General features: G+C 46.8%; 1 protein-coding gene across 4 annotated transcripts in view; it reads right to left on the reverse strand.

Moving 5' to 3' along the window:
* The window catches only part of PGAP1 (post-GPI attachment to proteins inositol deacylase 1), a 123,583-nt gene that overhangs the window by 79,728 nt on the left and 25,457 nt on the right, over nucleotides 1-18,398 (reverse strand). For all 4 annotated transcript variants that reach the window (XM_066577279.1, XM_066577278.1, XM_066577280.1 and 1 more), the window contains 3 exons: nucleotides 17,855-17,921; nucleotides 2,808-2,913; nucleotides 1,345-1,400 (listed from right to left, as the gene is read on the reverse strand). In XM_066577279.1, coding sequence (XP_066433376.1) covers nucleotides 1,345-1,400; nucleotides 2,808-2,913; nucleotides 17,855-17,921 — 229 coding nt within the window. The remainder of the gene's footprint in view (nucleotides 1-1,344; nucleotides 1,401-2,807; nucleotides 2,914-17,854; nucleotides 17,922-18,398) is intronic.

The following is an 18,398-nucleotide window of genomic DNA, read 5'->3' on the forward strand; positions in this document are numbered from 1 at the left end:
TCCGCATCCAGAAGCTACACAACAGTACTAGCTCCATGCAGGTGATCACAGCTGGCAGCTCCCATAGTCATCAGCCGCTGCCGCAGCTCCCATAGTCATCGGCCGCTGCCGCAGCTCCCATAGTCATCGGCCGCTGCCGCAGCTCCCATAGTCATCGGCCGCTGCCGCAGCTCCCATAGTCATCGGCCGCTGCCACATCTCTGCAGAGCTGGCTGTGTTGGGAGGGAGACACGCTGCAGCAGTCTGCTGCTTCACACCTCAATCCTTGCTCATGCCACTGTATATTCGCCAACGCCTCTGCATGGCCCCTCTTACACGGCGCGCAGCACAATGCTGGGTATAGATTGTGGCACTCAGGAAAGGTTTGTGAGGCTTTATTAATGCAGTTATACAGGAGAGAACAGTGCAGGCGCAGCTGGAGCGCCCCCTACTGCTATGCTGTGAGCTAAAGATGGATTTCTCAGCTCAGTCTTTACTTACAGCTGCATAGCTGAAGAGGGGTTTTCTATCAAAAACACAGACAGTAGGCTGATAAAATCTATTATAAAAATGCTTATAAACGCCAATTTTGTACGCTTTTGTAAAAAGAAAATTTAAAGAGTGCAGCTACTCTTTAACCCCTTAATGCCACAGGACAAAAGGTTACGTTATGGTTAGGTGGGTACTTAACGCGACAGGATGTAACCTTACGTCCTGTGGATGGCACAGGCTCAGCTACTGATCCCGCTGCGGGAGCCGGCTGTTACCTGCTTTTAACCCCCTACATGCTGTGACATGTAGATCGCAGCATGTTAAAGAGTTTACAGTGGGAGTGCGCCGCCTCTGTGACGTCATCGGACCCTCGCGATGTAATCGCGGAGGGCTGATGGCTTGACATGGCAACAGGAACGCCAGCTACAGGCATCCTGACTTGCAAGTCCTGCAATACTTTATCATAGCTGCTATGGTATAAGTCCCCTACAAAGATATAAAAAGCGTATAAAAGAGATACAAATAGTGTAAAAAAAAAAAGAAACACCCACCCTTTTTTTGTGCTCTTTCCCCTATTCATTCATATATATATTATACATATATACACACAACACACACGCACATAAATTGGAGCTGTAAATCCCCCAAAAATCATTGCGTCCTTATGCTCAAAATAGGCCGTGTCCTTAAGGGGTTAAATACCCCAAAAAAGTAGTACAATAAGGAAAAACGATCCATCAAATGAAAAAATTATGCTTTGAAAACAAATCAATTACAAAAAAAAGGGCCATGTTCTCAAAGGGTTAAGCATTTTAAATTGAGACATTCCATTTCTTTGAATAGAAATGTGACTAGCGCTCAGATAAAACTTACCTTTGTAACTAGAAGTTCCCAGTTCCTTGTTTTGACAAAAAAACATCTTGCGGTCTCTGAAAATCAAATTAAAAAACAGGATACGAATTATAAAAATAAAAGGAGGTAAGTCATTCGTCAGCGAACATTTACAGCTGACATTTTATATACAATTGTCCTATTAAATGAGCCCAATACCAGTTCATACACAGAGCTCCATCTACTAACTACTTCAAATGGCTGCCGCTCCAGTTAGATCGTGGATAGAGCAACGCTTTTGGTCTGATTTGAAAGAGTTTCTGTTGCAGTCCTCTAACTGGAGTGTCCCATGTGAAGGTATAGCAGCCATACCATGCAGATGAAGGAGTCACAAACATTTGCATAATGGATAGTTGTGATAACAATCAAGTAAATAGTGACTGTAGAATCACCTAGAGCTAACAAATCAGAGACAAGCTTAATTGGTAGAACACAGAAATGCGAGCAACAGTTTAATAACAGCGAGACCATTAACTAGAATGCGCTCTGAAACAGGCCTGTTGAGTGACTTAAAGATCCCCACTGGTGTGCACACCTACAGAAGGTTGGGGTTTGCTCTATTTTAGGACCTTTTGCACGGGATGAAATAGGCCACACCGCAAGCCATGGTAAAACACAGTGTAGCAGGAGCAGGTCAGGTCCATGGCTGTCAGTGACAGCTGAGGAACAGGAGGAGAGTGTAGAAACTGTTTTAACCCCTTCTACCTTCTCTTTTGCAGGCTACATAACACTCAGTGAGCGCTATGTAGTGAATAGAGAAAGCAGAAGTGTCACTTCCGCTACTCGACCCAGTGATCACATGACTGCTGGGTGCCCCCTGCCAAGGCAGAGCTGCAAGGTCTTAGCAGACCCTGATAAGCTCTGTTAGTGACCATTTTTACATTAGTGGGATGTTCTTCCCTGTAACTGAGGGTCCTATGGATGCTCCAGCTACAGTGGATATAGTATAAAATTGGGGGGAAAAAAAAAAGAAGACAATGTGAATGACCCCCAGAGGTCTTATATGTCAGAGGGAACAAAGATAGTAAAAAAAAGTTACAGATGTTAAAAAAAAATTTTTTTAAATGTGACAAAAAAAAAAAAAAAAAAGAAAAGAATTATATTAAAAAAGAAACGGACCTACTGCTGAAACAAATCTAAACAGTCGCTATATATGCACTGCAATCTGACACTATATAAATTATATATCAAAACGTCCAAAACAAAATGAAGAACCCAGCGGAAAAATACTCATTTTAAAAATAAAACTATTTTTTAGCATTTGGTAGCTGAAGAAAAAAAAAAGGGGGGCTGTAAAACAACTAAAGAGTGTCCAGTCCTTTTGGGGCAAAACACTCTAGTCCTTAAGGGGTTAAATGACTGCACATTACCCCTAAGTGACTCTAAGTACTGTCCGTGGCCCTCAGTGAGAGCAGCATGAAGGACATCCGGGTGTCGCTGCCTACCTGAGATATTTACGGCTGTTTCCGAGGACGGCTCGTACAGTTTTGCGGGGTGTCGTACAAAGTGATGCTTTAGGACGGCCATTCTTTTACTGGGATCTTCGGTTATCTAAGGAATAGAAGGAGTTAAACACATTTATGTCTTAATGTGAAGTGAAATAAGCAGCAGAACTGGAAACAAGACGATCTAGTAGAATCACTTCTAAGAAGATACCGGACACAGCAAGCATTTAGGGGCTTCGGACTTCTACACTCAGTACTTTTTTTTTTTCTTTTTTTTTTTTTATTAAATTCACGGTTTTTATTTTAAAACAAAAATAATTTTAGCAAAAAAATAAATAAAATAGAGTGTCACTGTTTCAGGACTCGCTTTAGTGAATGATGAATTCTGCTGCAGTTTACAGCAGATGAGGGGGAGGAGGTGTTCAGTTTACAGCCAGAAGGAGAAGCCATGACTAGGTGCAGAACCAGTCTAAGCGCTCCTTCACACAGGCGATCACCAGATCAGAGCCAGAAAGTCACCGCCCAAAAAAATATTAGAAAAAAACAAAAAAAAGGCATCGCACTCACATAAAACTCTTATCCGCGCGAGTGTGATGCAGTTTTTTCTTTTTGCCCCCGTAGTAAAGAACAGTCAGGATCCCTTAAACATTGGGACGGGCTTCCGGGTTTCTGTTTGACAGCGTAACTACAAAAGATAAATCCCCCCATAAATAAACTGTGGGTTACCGGAAGTTTCCGCCATCACACAGAACTCATGCGTTTTTCTCGCCCGTGTGAATGTAACCCAACTGCTTGTAATCACAGAAAAATGTGCTTAAACAAACGTGCGAGGAAATCACCCATTGTTCCTTATGGGTGCGAAACGGCATAATGTCCACATGAGACCCGCATGTAAGTGCGAGCGCGATGCCTTCAGTTATTCTTGTGCTCCAATAGGGAAGAACGGGCGATTCTTAAACAGAATCACCCAAAAAAAATAATGCACACTGCAGTCTCTGCGAGAGAAAAAAGCACCCATGTAAAGAAACCCATTTAAAATGTTGGGGTCTTTTCACGCGCGTCTCGCATCACAGACATTGTACGAGAAAATCACCCATGTACAAGGATCCTTAGCCAAATAGTGTGGGCCCCTACATCTCCCCCCTGCTTTAACTGGGACTTCACACGGCCCTCCACCTCTACAAACGTTATACCACACGTCCCCCTCCGCCTCTACCTACCTGCTATAAACATTATATCACACGTCCCCTCCCCCTCTACCTGCTATAAATGTTATATCACACGTCCCTCCCCCTCTACCTGCTATAAACGCTATATCACACGTCCCCTCCGCCTCTACCTGCTATAAACATTATATCACACGTCCCCTCCGCCTCTACCTACCTGCTATAAACATTATATCACACGTCCCCTCCCCCTCTACCTGCTATAAACGTTATATCACACGTCCCTCCGCCTCTACCTGCTATAAACATTATATCACACGTCCCCTCCGCCTCTACCTGCTATAAACATTATATCACACGTCCCCTCCGCCTCTACCCACCTGCTATAAACATTATATCACACGTCCCCTCCCCCTCTACCTGCTATAAACGTTATATCACACGTCCCTCCGCCTCTACCTGCTATAAACGCTATATCACACGTCCCCTCCGCCTCTACCTGCTATAAACATTATATCACACGTCCCCTCCGCCTCTACCTGCTATAAACATTATATCACACGTCCCCTCCGCCTCTACCTGCTATAAACATTATATCACACGTCCCCTCCGCCTCTACCTACCTGCTATAAACATTATATCACACGTCCCCTCCCCCTCTACCTGCTATAAACGTTATATCACACGTCCCTCCCCCTCTACCTGCTATAAACGCTATATCACACGTCCCCTCCGCCTCTACCTGCTATAAACATTATATCACACGTCCCCTCCGCCTCTACCTACCTGCTATAAACATTATATCACACGTCCCCTCCCCCTCTACCTGCTATAAACGTTATATCACACGTCCCTCCGCCTCTACCTGCTATAAACATTATATCACACGTCCCCTCCGCCTCTACCTGCTATAAACATTATATCACACGTCCCCTCCGCCTCTACCTACCTGCTATAAACATTATATCACACGTCCCCTCCCCCTCTACCTGCTATAAACGTTATATCACACGTCCCTCCGCCTCTACCTGCTATAAACGCTATATCACACGTCCCCTCCGCCTCTACCTGCTATAAACATTATATCACACGTCCCCTCCGCCTCTACCTGCTATAAACATTATATCACACGTCCCCTCCGCCTCTACCTGCTATAAACATATCACACGTCCCCTCCGCCTCTACCTACCTGCTATAAACATTATATCACACGTCCCCTCCCCCTCTACCTGCTATAAACGTTATATCACACGTCCCTCCCCCTCTACCTGCTATAAACGCTATATCACACGTCCCCTCCGCCTCTACCTGCTATAAACATTATATCACACGTCCCATCCGCCTCTACCTGCTATAAACATTATATCACACGTCCCCTCCGCCTCTACCTGCTATAAACATTATATCACACGTCCCCTCCGCCTCTACCTACCTGCTATAAACATTATATCACACGTCCCCTCCCCCTCTACCTGCTATAAACGTTATATCACACGTCCCCTCCGCCTCTACCTGCTATAAACATTATATCACACGTCCCCTCCGCCTCTACCTGCTATAAACATTATATCACACGTCCCCTCCGCCTCTACCTACCTGCTATAAACATTATATCACACGTCCCCTCCCCCTCTACCTGCTATAAACGTTATATCACACGTCCCCTCCGCCTCTACCTGCTATAAACATTATATCACACGTCCCCTCCGCCTCTACCTACCTGCTATAAACATTATATCACACGTCCCTCCGCCTCTACCTGTTATAAACATTATATCACACGTCCCTCCCCCTCTACCTGCTATAAACGTTATATCACACGTCCCCTCCGCCTCTACCTGCTATAAACATTATATCACACGTCCCTCCCCCTCTACCTGCTATAAACATTATATCACACGTCCCCTCCCCCTCTACCTGCTATAAACATTATATCACACGTCCCTCCGCCTATACCTGCTATAAACATTATATCACACGTCCCTCCCCCTCTACCTGCTATAAACATTATATCACGCGTCCCCTCCCCCTCTAACTGCTATAAACGTTATATCACACGTCCCTCCCCCTCTACCTGCTGTAAACATTATATCACACGTCCCCTCCGCCTCTACCTGCTATAAACATTATATCACACGTCCCTCCCCCTCTACCTGCTATAAACATTATATCACACGTCCCCTCCCCCTCTACCTGCTATAAACATTATATCACACGTCCCTCCGCCTATACCTGCTATAAACATTATATCACACGTCCCTCCCCCTCTACCTGCTATAAACATTATATCACACGTCCCCTCCCCCTCTAACTGCTATAAACGTTATATCACACGTCCCTCCCCCTCTACCTGCTGTAAACATTATATCACACGTCCCCTCCGCCTCTACCTGCTATAAACATTATATCACACGTCCCCTCCGCCTCTACCTGATATAAACATTATATCACACGTCCCTCCCCCTCTACCTGCTGTAAACATTATATCACACGTCTCCTCCGCCTCTACCTGCTATAAACATTATATCACACGTCCCCTCCCCCTCTACCTGCTGTAAACATTATATCACACGTCCCCTCCCCCTCTACCTGCTATAAACATTATATCACACGTCCCCTCCGCCTCTACCTGCTATAAACATTATATCACACGTCCCCTCCCCCTCTACCTGCTATAAACGTTATATCACACGTTCCCTCCGCCTCTACCTGCTATAAACGCTATATCACACGTCCCTCCGCCTCTACCTGCTATAAACGTTATATCACACGTCCCTCCCCCTCTACCTGCTATAAACGTTATATCACACGTCCCCTCCGGCTCTACATGCTATAAACATTATATCACACGTCCCCTCCCCCTCTACCTGCTATAAACGTTATATCACACGTTCCCTCCGCCTCTACCTGCTATAAACATTATATCACACGTCCCCTCCCCCTCTACCTGCTATAAACGTTATATCACACGTCCCCTCCGCCTCTACCTGCTATAAACATTATATCACACGTCCCTCCCCCTCTACCTGCTATAAACGTTATATCACACGTCCCCTCCGCCTCTACCTGCTATAAACATTATATCACACGTCCCTCCGCCTCTACCTGCTATAAACATTATATCACACGTCCCTCCGCCTCTACCTGCTATAAACATTATATCACACGTTCCCTCCGCCTCTACCGGCTATAAACGCTATATCACACGTCCCTCCGCCTCTACCTGCTATAAACATATCACACGTCCCTCCCCCTCTACCTGCTATAAACATTATATCACACGTCCCCTCCCCCTCTACCTGCTATAAACATTATATCACACGTCCCCTCCCCCTCTACCTGCTATAAACATCATATCACACGTTCCCTCCGCCTCTACCTGCTATAAACGCTATATCACACGTCCCCTCCCCCTCTACCTGCTATAAACGTTATATCACACATCCCTCCGCCTCTACCTGCTATAAACATATCACACGTCCCCTCCGCCTCTACCTGCTATAAACATTATATCACACGTCCCTCCCCCTCTACCTGCTATAAACATTATATCACACGTCCCCTCCCCCTCTACCTGCTATAAACATTATATCACACGTCCCCTCCCCCTCTACCTGCTATAAACATTATATCACACGTCCCCTCCGCCTCTACCTGCTATAAACGTTATATCACACATCCCTCCGCCTCTACCTGCTATAAACATATCACACGTCCCCTCCGCCTCTACCTGCTATAAACATTATATCACACGTCCCCTCCGCCTCTACCTGCTATAAACATTATATCACACGTCCCCTCCGCCTCTACCTGCTATAAACATTATATCACACGTCCCCTCCGCCTCTACCTGCTATAAACATTATATCACACGTCCCCTCCCCCTCTACCTGCTATAAACATTATATCACACGTCCCCTCCCCCTCTACCTGCTATAAACATTATATCACACGTCCCCTCCCCCTCTACCTGCTATAAACATTATATCACACGTCCCCCCCCCCTCTACCTGCTATAAACATTATATCACACGTCCCCTCCGCCTCTACCTGCTATAAACATTATATCACACGTCCCCTCCCCCTCTACCTGCTATAAACGTTATATCACACGTTCCCTCCGCCTCTACCTGCTATAAACGCTATATCACACGTCCCTCCGCCTCTACCTGCTATAAACATTATATCACACGTCCCCTCCCCCTCTACCTGCTATAAACGTTATATCACACGTTCCCTCCGCCTCTACCTGCTATAAACGCTATATCACACGTCCCTCCGCCTCTACCTGCTATAAACATTATATCACACGTCCCTCCGCCTCTACCTGCTATAAACATTATATCACACGTCCCTCCGCCTCTACCTGCTATAAACGTTATATCACACGTTCCCTCCGCCTCTACCTGCTATAAACGCTATATCACACGTCCCTCCCCCTCCACCTGCTATAAACGTTATATCACACGTCCCCTCCGCCTCTACCTGCTATAAACATTATATCACACGTCCCTCCCCCTCCACCTGCTATAAACGTTATATCACACGTCCCCTCCGCCTCTACCTGCTATAAACATTATATCACACGTCCCCTCCCCCTCTACCTGCTATAAACGTTATATCACACGTTCCCTCCGCCTCTACCTGCTATAAACGCTATATCACACGTCCCTCCCCCTCTACCTGCTATAAACATTATATCACACGTCCCCTCAGCCTCTACCTGCTATAAACGCTATATCACACGTCCCTCCCCCTCTACCTGCTATAAACATTATATCACACGTCCCCTCCCCCTCTACCTGCTATAAACATTATATCACACGTCCCCTCCGCCTCTACCTGCTATAAACGTTATATCACACATCCCTCCGCCTCTACCTGCTATAAACATTATATCACACGTCCCCTCCGCCTCTACCTGCTATAAACATTATATCACACGTCCCCTCCCCCTCTACCTGCTGTAAACGTTATATCACACGTTCCCTCCGCCTCTACCTGCTATAAACATTATATCACACGTCCCCTCCCCCTCTACCTGCTATAAACGCTATATCACACGTCCCTCCGCCTCTACCTGCTATAAACATTATATCACACGTCCCTCCCCCTCTACCTGCTATAAACGTTATATCACACGTCCCCTCCGCCTCTACCTGCTATAAACATTATATCACACGTCCCCTCCCCCTCTACCTGCTATAAACATTATATCACACGTCCCTCCGCCTCTACCTGCTATAAACATTATATCACACGTCCCCTCCCCCTCTACCTGCTATAAACGCTATATCACACGTTCCCTCCGCCTCTACCTGCTATAAACATTATATCACACGTCCCTCCGCCTCTACCTGCTATAAACATTATATCACACGTCCCTCCCCCTCTACCTGCTATAAACGTTAAATCACACGTTCCCTCCGCCTCTACCTGCTATAAACGCTATATAACACGTCCCTCCGCCTCTACCTGCTATAAACATTATATCACACGTCCCTCCCCCTCTACCTGCTATAAACGTTAAATCACACGTTCCCTCCGCCTCTACCTGCTATAAACGCTATATCACACGTCCCTCCGCCTCTACCTGCTATAAACATTATATCACACGTCCCCTCCCCCTCTACCTGCTATAAACGTTATATCACACATCCCTCCGCCTTTACCTGCTATAAACATATCACACGTCCCCTCCGCCTCTACCTGCTATAAACATTATATCACACGTCCCTCCCCCTCTACCTGCTATAAACATTATATCACACGTCCCCTCCCCCTCTACCTGCTATAAACATTATATCACACGTCCCCTCCGCCTCTACCTGCTATAAACATTATATCACACGTCCCCTCCCCCTCTACCTGCTATAAACGTTATATCACACGTTCCCTCCGCCTCTACCTGCTATAAACGCTATATCACACGTCCCTCCGCCTCTACCTGCTATAAACATTATATCACACGTCCCTCCCCCTCTACCTGCTATAAACGTGAAATCACACGTTCCCTCCGCCTCTACCTGCTATAAACGCTATATCACACGTCCCTCCGCCTCTACCTGCTATAAACATTATATCACACGTCCCCTCCCCCTCTACCTGCTATAAACGTTATATCACACATCCCTCCGCCTCTACCTGCTATAAACATATCACACGTCCCCTCCGCCTCTACCTGCTATAAACATTATATCACACGTCCCTCCCCCTCTACCTGCTATAAACATTATATCACACGTCCCCTCCCCCTCTACCTGCTATAAACATTATATCACACGTCCCCTCCGCCTCTACCTGCTATAAACGTTATATCACACATCCCTCCGCCTCTACCTGCTATAAACATTATATCACACGTCCCCTCCGCCTCTACCTGCTATAAACATATCACACGTCCCCTCCGCCTCTACCTGCTATAAACCTATCACACGTCCCCTCCGCCTCTACCTGCTATAAACATTATATCACACGTCCCCTCCCCCTCTACCTGCTATAAACATTATATCACACGTCCCCTCCCCCTCTACCTGCTATAAACATTATATCACACGTCCCCTCCGCCTCTACCTGCTATAAACATTATATCACACGTCCCCTCCGCCTCTACCTGCTATAAACATTATATCACACGTCCCCTCCGCCTCTACCTGCTATAAACATTATATCACACGTCCCTCCCCCTCTACCTGCTATAAACATATCACACGTCCCCTCCGCCTCTACCTGCTATAAACATATCACACGTCCCCTCCGCCTCTACCTGCTATAAACATTATATCACACGTCCCCTCCGCCTCTACCTGCTATAAACATTATATCACACGTCCCCTCCCCCTCTACCTGCTATAAACATTATATCACACGTCCCCTCCGCCTCTACCTGCTATAAACATTATATCACACGTCCCCTCCCCCTCTACCTGCTGTAAACATTATATCACACGTCCCCTCCCCCTCTACCTGCTATAAACATTATATCACACGTCCCCTCCGCCTCTACCTGCTATAAACATTATATCACACGTCCCCTCCCCCTCTACCTGCTATAAACGCTATATCACACGTCCCTCCGCCTCTACCTGTTATAAACATTATATCACACGTCCCTCCCCCTCTACCTGCTATAAACGTTATATCACACGTCCCCTCCGCCTCTACCTGCTATAAACATTATATCACACGTCCCCTCCGCCTCTACCTGCTATAAACATTATATCACACGTCCCCTCCGCCTCTACCTGCTATAAACATTATATCACACGTCCCCTCCCCCTCTACCTGCTATAAACGCTATATCACACGTCCCCTCCGCCTCTACCTGCTATAAACATTATATCACACGTCCCCTCCGCCTCTACCTGCTATAAACGCTATATCACACGTCCCTCCCCCTCTACCTGCTATAAACATTATATCACACGTCCCCTCCCCCTCTACCTGCTATAAACATTATATCACACGTCCCTCCGCCTATACCTGCTATAAACATTATATCACACGTCCCTCCCCCTCTACCTGCTATAAACATTATATCACACGTCCCCTCCCCCTCTAACTGCTATAAACGTTATATCACACGTCCCTCCCCCTCTACCTGCTGTAAACATTATATCACACGTCCCCTCCGCCTCTACCTGCTATAAACATTATATCACACGTCCCCTCCGCCTCTACCTGATATAAACATTATATCACACGTCCCTCCCCCTCTACCTGCTGTAAACATTATATCACACGTCTCCTCCGCCTCTACCTGCTATAAACATTATATCACACGTCCCCTCCCCCTCTACCTGCTGTAAACATTATATCACACGTCCCCTCCCCCTCTACCTGCTATAAACATTATATCACACGTCCCCTCCGCCTCTACCTGCTATAAACATTATATCACACGTCCCCTCCCCCTCTACCTGCTGTAAACATTATATCACACGTCCCCTCCCCCTCTACCTGCTATAAACATTATATCACACGTCCCCTCCGCCTCTACCTGCTATAAACATTATATCACACGTCCCCTCCCCCTCTACCTGCTATAAACGTTATATCACACGTTCCCTCCGCCTCTACCTGCTATAAACGCTATATCACACGTCCCTCCGCCTCTACCTGCTATAAACGTTATATCACACGTCCCTCCCCCTCTACCTGCTGTAAACATTATATCACACGTCCCCTCCCCCTCTACCTGCTATAAACGTTATATCACACGTCCCCTCCGGCTCTACCTGCTATAAACATTATATCACACGTCCCCTCCCCCTCTACCTGCTATAAACGTTATATCACACGTTCCCTCCGCCTCTACCTGCTATAAACATTATATCACACGTCCCCTCCCCCTCTACCTGCTATAAACATTATATCACACGTCCCCTCCGCCTCTACCTGCTATAAACATTATATCACACGTTCCCTCCGCCTCTACCTGCTATAAACATTATATCACACGTCCCTCCGCCTCTACCTGCTATAAACATTATATCACACGTCCCTCCGCCTCTACCTGCTATAAACGTTATATCACACGTTCCCTCCGCCTCTACCTGCTATAAACGCTATATCACACGTCCCTCCGCCTCTACCTGCTATAAACATATCACACGTCCCTCCCCCTCTACCTGCTATAAACATTATATCACACGTCCCCTCCCCCTCTACCTGCTATAAACATCATATCACACGTTCCCTCCGCCTCTACCTGCTATAAACGCTATATCACACGTCCCTCCGCCTCTACCTGCTATAAACATTATATCACACGTCCCCTCCCCCTCTACCTGCTATAAACGTTATATCACACATCCCTCCGCCTCTACCTGCTATAAACATTATATCACACGTCCCCTCCGCCTCTACCTGCTATAAACATTATATCACACGTCCCTCCCCCTCTACCTGCTATAAACATTATATCACACGTCCCCTCCCCCTCTACCTGCTATAAACATTATATCACACGTCCCCTCCCCCTCTACCTGCTATAAACATTATATCACACGTCCCCTCCGCCTCTACCTGCTATAAACGTTATATCACACATCCCTCCGCCTCTACCTGCTATAAACATATCACACGTCCCCTCCGCCTCTACCTGCTATAAACATTATATCACACGTCCCCTCCGCCTCTACCTGCTATAAACATTATATCACACGTCCCCTCCGCCTCTACCTGCTATAAACATTATATCACACGTCCCCTCCCCCTCTACCTGCTATAAACATTATATCACACGTCCCCTCCCCCTCTACCTGCTATAAACATTATATCACACGTCCCCTCCGCCTCTACCTGCTATAAACATTATATCACACGTCCCCTCCCCCTCTACCTGCTATAAACGTTATATCACACGTTCCCTCCGCCTCTACCTGCTATAAACGCTATATCACACGTCCCTCCGCCTCTACCTGCTATAAACATTATATCACACGTCCCTCCCCCTCCACCTGCTATAAACGTTATATCACACGTCCCCTCCGCCTCTACCTGCTATAAACATTATATCACACGTCCCCTCCCCCTCTACCTGCTATAAACGTTATATCACACGTTCCCTCCGCCTCTACCTGCTATAAACGCTATATCACACGTCCCTCCGCCTCTACCTGCTATAAACATTATATCACACGTCCCCTCCCCCTCTACCTGCTATAAACGTTATATCACACGTTCCCTCCGCCTCTACCTGCTATAAACGCTATATCACACGTCCCTCCCCCTCTACCTGCTATAAACATTATATCACACGTCCCCTCAGCCTCTACCTGCTATAAACGCTATATCACACGTCCCTCCCCCTCTACCTGCTATAAACATTATATCACACGTCCCCTCCCCCTCTACCTGCTATAAACATTATATCACACGTCCCCTCCGCCTCTACCTGCTATAAACGTTATATCACACGTCCCCTCCGCCTCTACCTGCTATAAACGTTATATCACACATCCCTCCGCCTCTACCTGCTATAAACATTATATCACACGTCCCCTCCGCCTCTACCTGCTATAAACATTATATCACACGTCCCCTCCCCCTCTACCTGCTGTAAACGTTATATCACACGTTCCCTCCGCCTCTACCTGCTATAAACATTATATCACACGTCCCCTCCCCCTCTACCTGCTATAAACGCTATATCACACGTCCCTCCGCCTCTACCTGCTATAAACATTATATCACACGTCCCTCCCCCGCTACCTGCTATAAACGTTATATCACACGTCCCCTCCGCCTCTACCTGCTATAAACATTATATCACACGTCCCCTCCCCCTCTACCTGCTATAAACATTATATCACACGTCCCTCCGCCTCTACCTGCTATAAACATTATATCACACGTCCCCTCCCCCTCTACCTGCTATAAACGCTATATCACACGTTCCCTCCGCCTCTACCTGCTATAAACATTATATCACACGTCCCCTCCCCCTCTACCTGCTATAAACATTATATCACACGTCCCTCCGCCTCTACCTGCTATAAACATTATATCACACGTCCCTCCCCCTCTACCTGCTATAAACGTTAAATCACACGTTCCCTCCGCCTCTACCTGCTATAAACGCTATATCACACGTCCCTCCGCCTCTACCTGCTATAAACATTATATCACACGTCCCTCCCCCTCTACCTGCTATAAACGTTAAATCACACGTTCCCTCCGCCTCTACCTGCTATAAACGCTATATCACACGTCCCTCCGCCTCTACCTGCTATAAACATTATATCACACGTCCCCTCCCCCTCTACCTGCTATAAACGTTATATCACACATCCCTCCGCCTCTACCTGCTATAAACATATCACACGTCCCCTCCGCCTCTACCTGCTATAAACATTATATCACACGTCCCCTCCCCCTCTACCTGCTATAAACGTTATATCACACGTTCCCTCCGCCTCTACCTGCTATAAACATTATATCACACGTCCCCTCCGCCTCTACCTGCTATAAACATTATATCACACGTCCCCTCCCCCTCTACCTGCTATAAACGTTATATCACACGTTCCCTCCGCCTCTACCTGCTATAAACGCTATATCACACGTCCCTCCGCCTCTACCTGCTATAAACATTATATCACACGTCCCTCCCCCTCTACCTGCTATAAACGTTAAATCACACGTTCCCTCCGCCTCTACCTGCTATAAACGCTATATCACACGTCCCTCCGCCTCTACCTGCTATAAACATTATATCACACGTCCCCTCCCCCTCTACCTGCTATAAACGTTATATCACACATCCCTCCGCCTCTACCTGCTATAAACATATCACACGTCCCCTCCGCCTCTACCTGCTATAAACATTATATCACACGTCCCTCCCCCTCTACCTGCTATAAACATTATATCACACGTCCCCTCCCCCTCTACCTGCTATAAACATTGTATCACACGTCCCCTCCGCCTCTACCTGCTATAAACGTTATATCACACATCCCTCCGCCTCTACCTGCTATAAACATATCACACGTCCCCTCCGCCTCTACCTGCTATAAACATTATATCACACGTCCCCTCCGCCTCTACCTGCTATAAACATATCACACGTCCCCTCCGCCTCTACCTGCTATAAACATTATATCACACGTCCCCTCCCCCTCTACCTGCTATAAACATTATATCACACGTCCCCTCCCCCTCTACCTGCTATAAACATTATATCACACGTCCCCTCCGCCTCTACCTGCTATAAACATTATATCACACGTCCCCTCCCCCTCTACCTGCTATAAACGTTATATCACACGTTCCCTCCGCCTCTACCTGCTATAAACGCTATATCACACGTCCCTCCGCCTCTACCTGCTATAAACATTATATCACACGTCCCCTCCCCCTCTACCTGCTATAAACGTTATATCACACGTTCCCTCCGCCTCTACCTGCTATAAACGCTATATCACACGTCCCTCCGCCTCTACCTGCTATAAACATTATATCACACGTCCCCTCCCCCTCTACCTGCTATAAACATTATATCACACGTCCCCTCCGCCTCTACCTGCTATAAACATTATATCACACGTCCCCTCCCCCTCTACCTGCTATAAACGTTATATCACACATCCCTCCGCCTCTACCTGCTATAAACATTATATCACACGTCCCTCCGCCTCTACCTGCTATAAACATATCAGACGTCCCCTCCGCCTCTACCTGCTATAAACATTATATCACACGTCCCCTCCGCCTCTACCTGCTATAAACATTATATCACACGTCCCTCCGCCTCTACCTGCTATAAACATTATATCACACGTCCCCTCCCCCTCTACCTGCTATAAACATTATATCACACGTCCCTCCCCCTCTACCTGCTATAAACATTATATCACACGTCCCCTCCGCCTCTACCTGCTATAAACATTATATCACACGTCCCTCCGCCTCTACCTGCTATAAACATTATATCACACGTCCCTCCCCCTCTACCTGCTATAAAAATTACATTATTTGTTCCTCCCACATTATTTTCAGTCTCCCTAACCAGCAGATTCTGTCCGGTGCGGTCTGAGGGCTCCTTCACACTGGCGATGGCGAAAATCGCGGCAAAAAAAATCACAGGTTTGTTTAGGCAACTTTTGAGCGTCAGCGAAGCTTTTTCTTGTGAAAAATCATGCATCGCTGACGCCGCGAAATCATTGCGCAAAAGTCAATAGGAGTGTCTAATGCTGAAAATGCGTCGCACAAAAATGGCAAGTTCATGCGTTGTGATTAATAAAAAAAGGAGGGAAACAGGGAAACGTAGGCTGGAAGAAAAGCTATAAAACGGAGAAAGAGGAGGGAAAACATCGCAAATGGGAACAGAACCAGTTAATCATGGGTTTCATTATTCTGTGTTTATCGCTTATGTGAAAGCAACCTAAGGCCTCCCTCACACAGCGTTTACTGCAGATTCAGCACGGCTTCAGCAGCGCTGGCATGTGTTAAGGCTGCTGACAAAAAAAGATATATACAAGATATATATATATCTCTATCTATCAACACACACTGAGCAGGTGAAGCCGCTGTCCCCAGCGACGCTGTTGGGACCTTGTGTAGCCGGCAGATTGCTGTGATTGGCTGAGTGACAGCTGGCTGAGCCAATCCGAGCCAGTGCTGGATGTGTCCAATCACAGCCATTCATTCATTGAATGGCTGTGATTGGACACATCCAGCACTGGCTCTGATTGGCTCAGCCGGCTGTCACTCAGCCAATCACAGCAATCTCTTCTGGAGTTGGGGGATTTATAATTTCTGTTAGCAGCAAAAGCTCCTCTGAAGGCTGACAAGTCCTGAGAGCGCCGCCGGGGACAGCGACATCCCCTGCAAGGCGAGTAGTTACTTTCTTTGACTCAGGCAGTGTAGCTAGGGCATTTAGTGCTGACAAAAGCGCGGTACCAAGTTGTGCAATGCTTTTAGCAGCGCTGAAACCGCAGCCCGTTCATTTCAATGGGCGACTCACAGCTGAAAGCGGCCAAAAATAGGACATGCACCGCTGTCAGAGCGCAGCATTGAAGACGCATTATCAGCCTTGTGTGAGCAGCCCCACTGAAATGAATGGGAGCGTTGTGCAGCGTTTGGTGCAGTGATGAAAAACTGTACAAAGACGCCCGTGTGAGGGAGGCCTAATAGCGCAAATTACAGAGAAGTTTGCTGCAGGAGGGTCACTCGATGGTGGCATGTTAAAGGGGATTTTCGGACATACAATCCAGCTCCCCCTGCCATAAAAGCAGATAGGCTTGTACGCACCTCCACTGCAGGGTCCCGTTATTTCATGGCAAGGGGGATCTCAGAAAACCCCTTTAATAGTCACACGTGACGGCGGCATGTGAAGAGGCAGCGATAGAAGAACAGGAAGATAAAAGAACAGACCTGAGCCGTTTCTTCATCAATCATGTCAAATAACGCTCTGGACGTGGTCAGTATTAGTTCTTTACACCTGCAGAACAGAAAGATGGAAATCCAATCACACCGTATACAGTCTGACATCGCTCTAAGGTGGGGCTCACCGCCATATTGTACCAGTCCACAGCTTCAGGGGGCTCCCATCTGAAACATTTAGGGCGTATCAAGAGTATACTGGAGTCCGGGCAGCAACCCACAGATTAGAAGACTGTGCTCCCTGCTCCTGCTTTGGCACAGAGTAGGAAGCAAGGTCTTCATAGATCACATAACTATGTGATAGACATGATGATTAGTCAGTATAAAATGTCTATCGATTTGTATAAACCAAATGTATTATGCTGTTGTAATGACTCTTAGCTCTGTGGAGTTTAAAGGACACACACAATCTAATCATGGTATTTGCTAGACAATGGGATGGTGAAGGATGTATGATGTAATGTTAGCTAAGTACATAGAAATTGCACAAGAAGCCTCTAAGAGTTAAGGGCCATAGTGTTATATGTATATACTT

Source organism: Eleutherodactylus coqui, chromosome 8 (genome assembly GCF_035609145.1).
Source record: "Eleutherodactylus coqui strain aEleCoq1 chromosome 8, aEleCoq1.hap1, whole genome shotgun sequence".
Classification (NCBI taxonomy): Eukaryota; Metazoa; Chordata; class Amphibia; order Anura; family Eleutherodactylidae; genus Eleutherodactylus; species Eleutherodactylus coqui.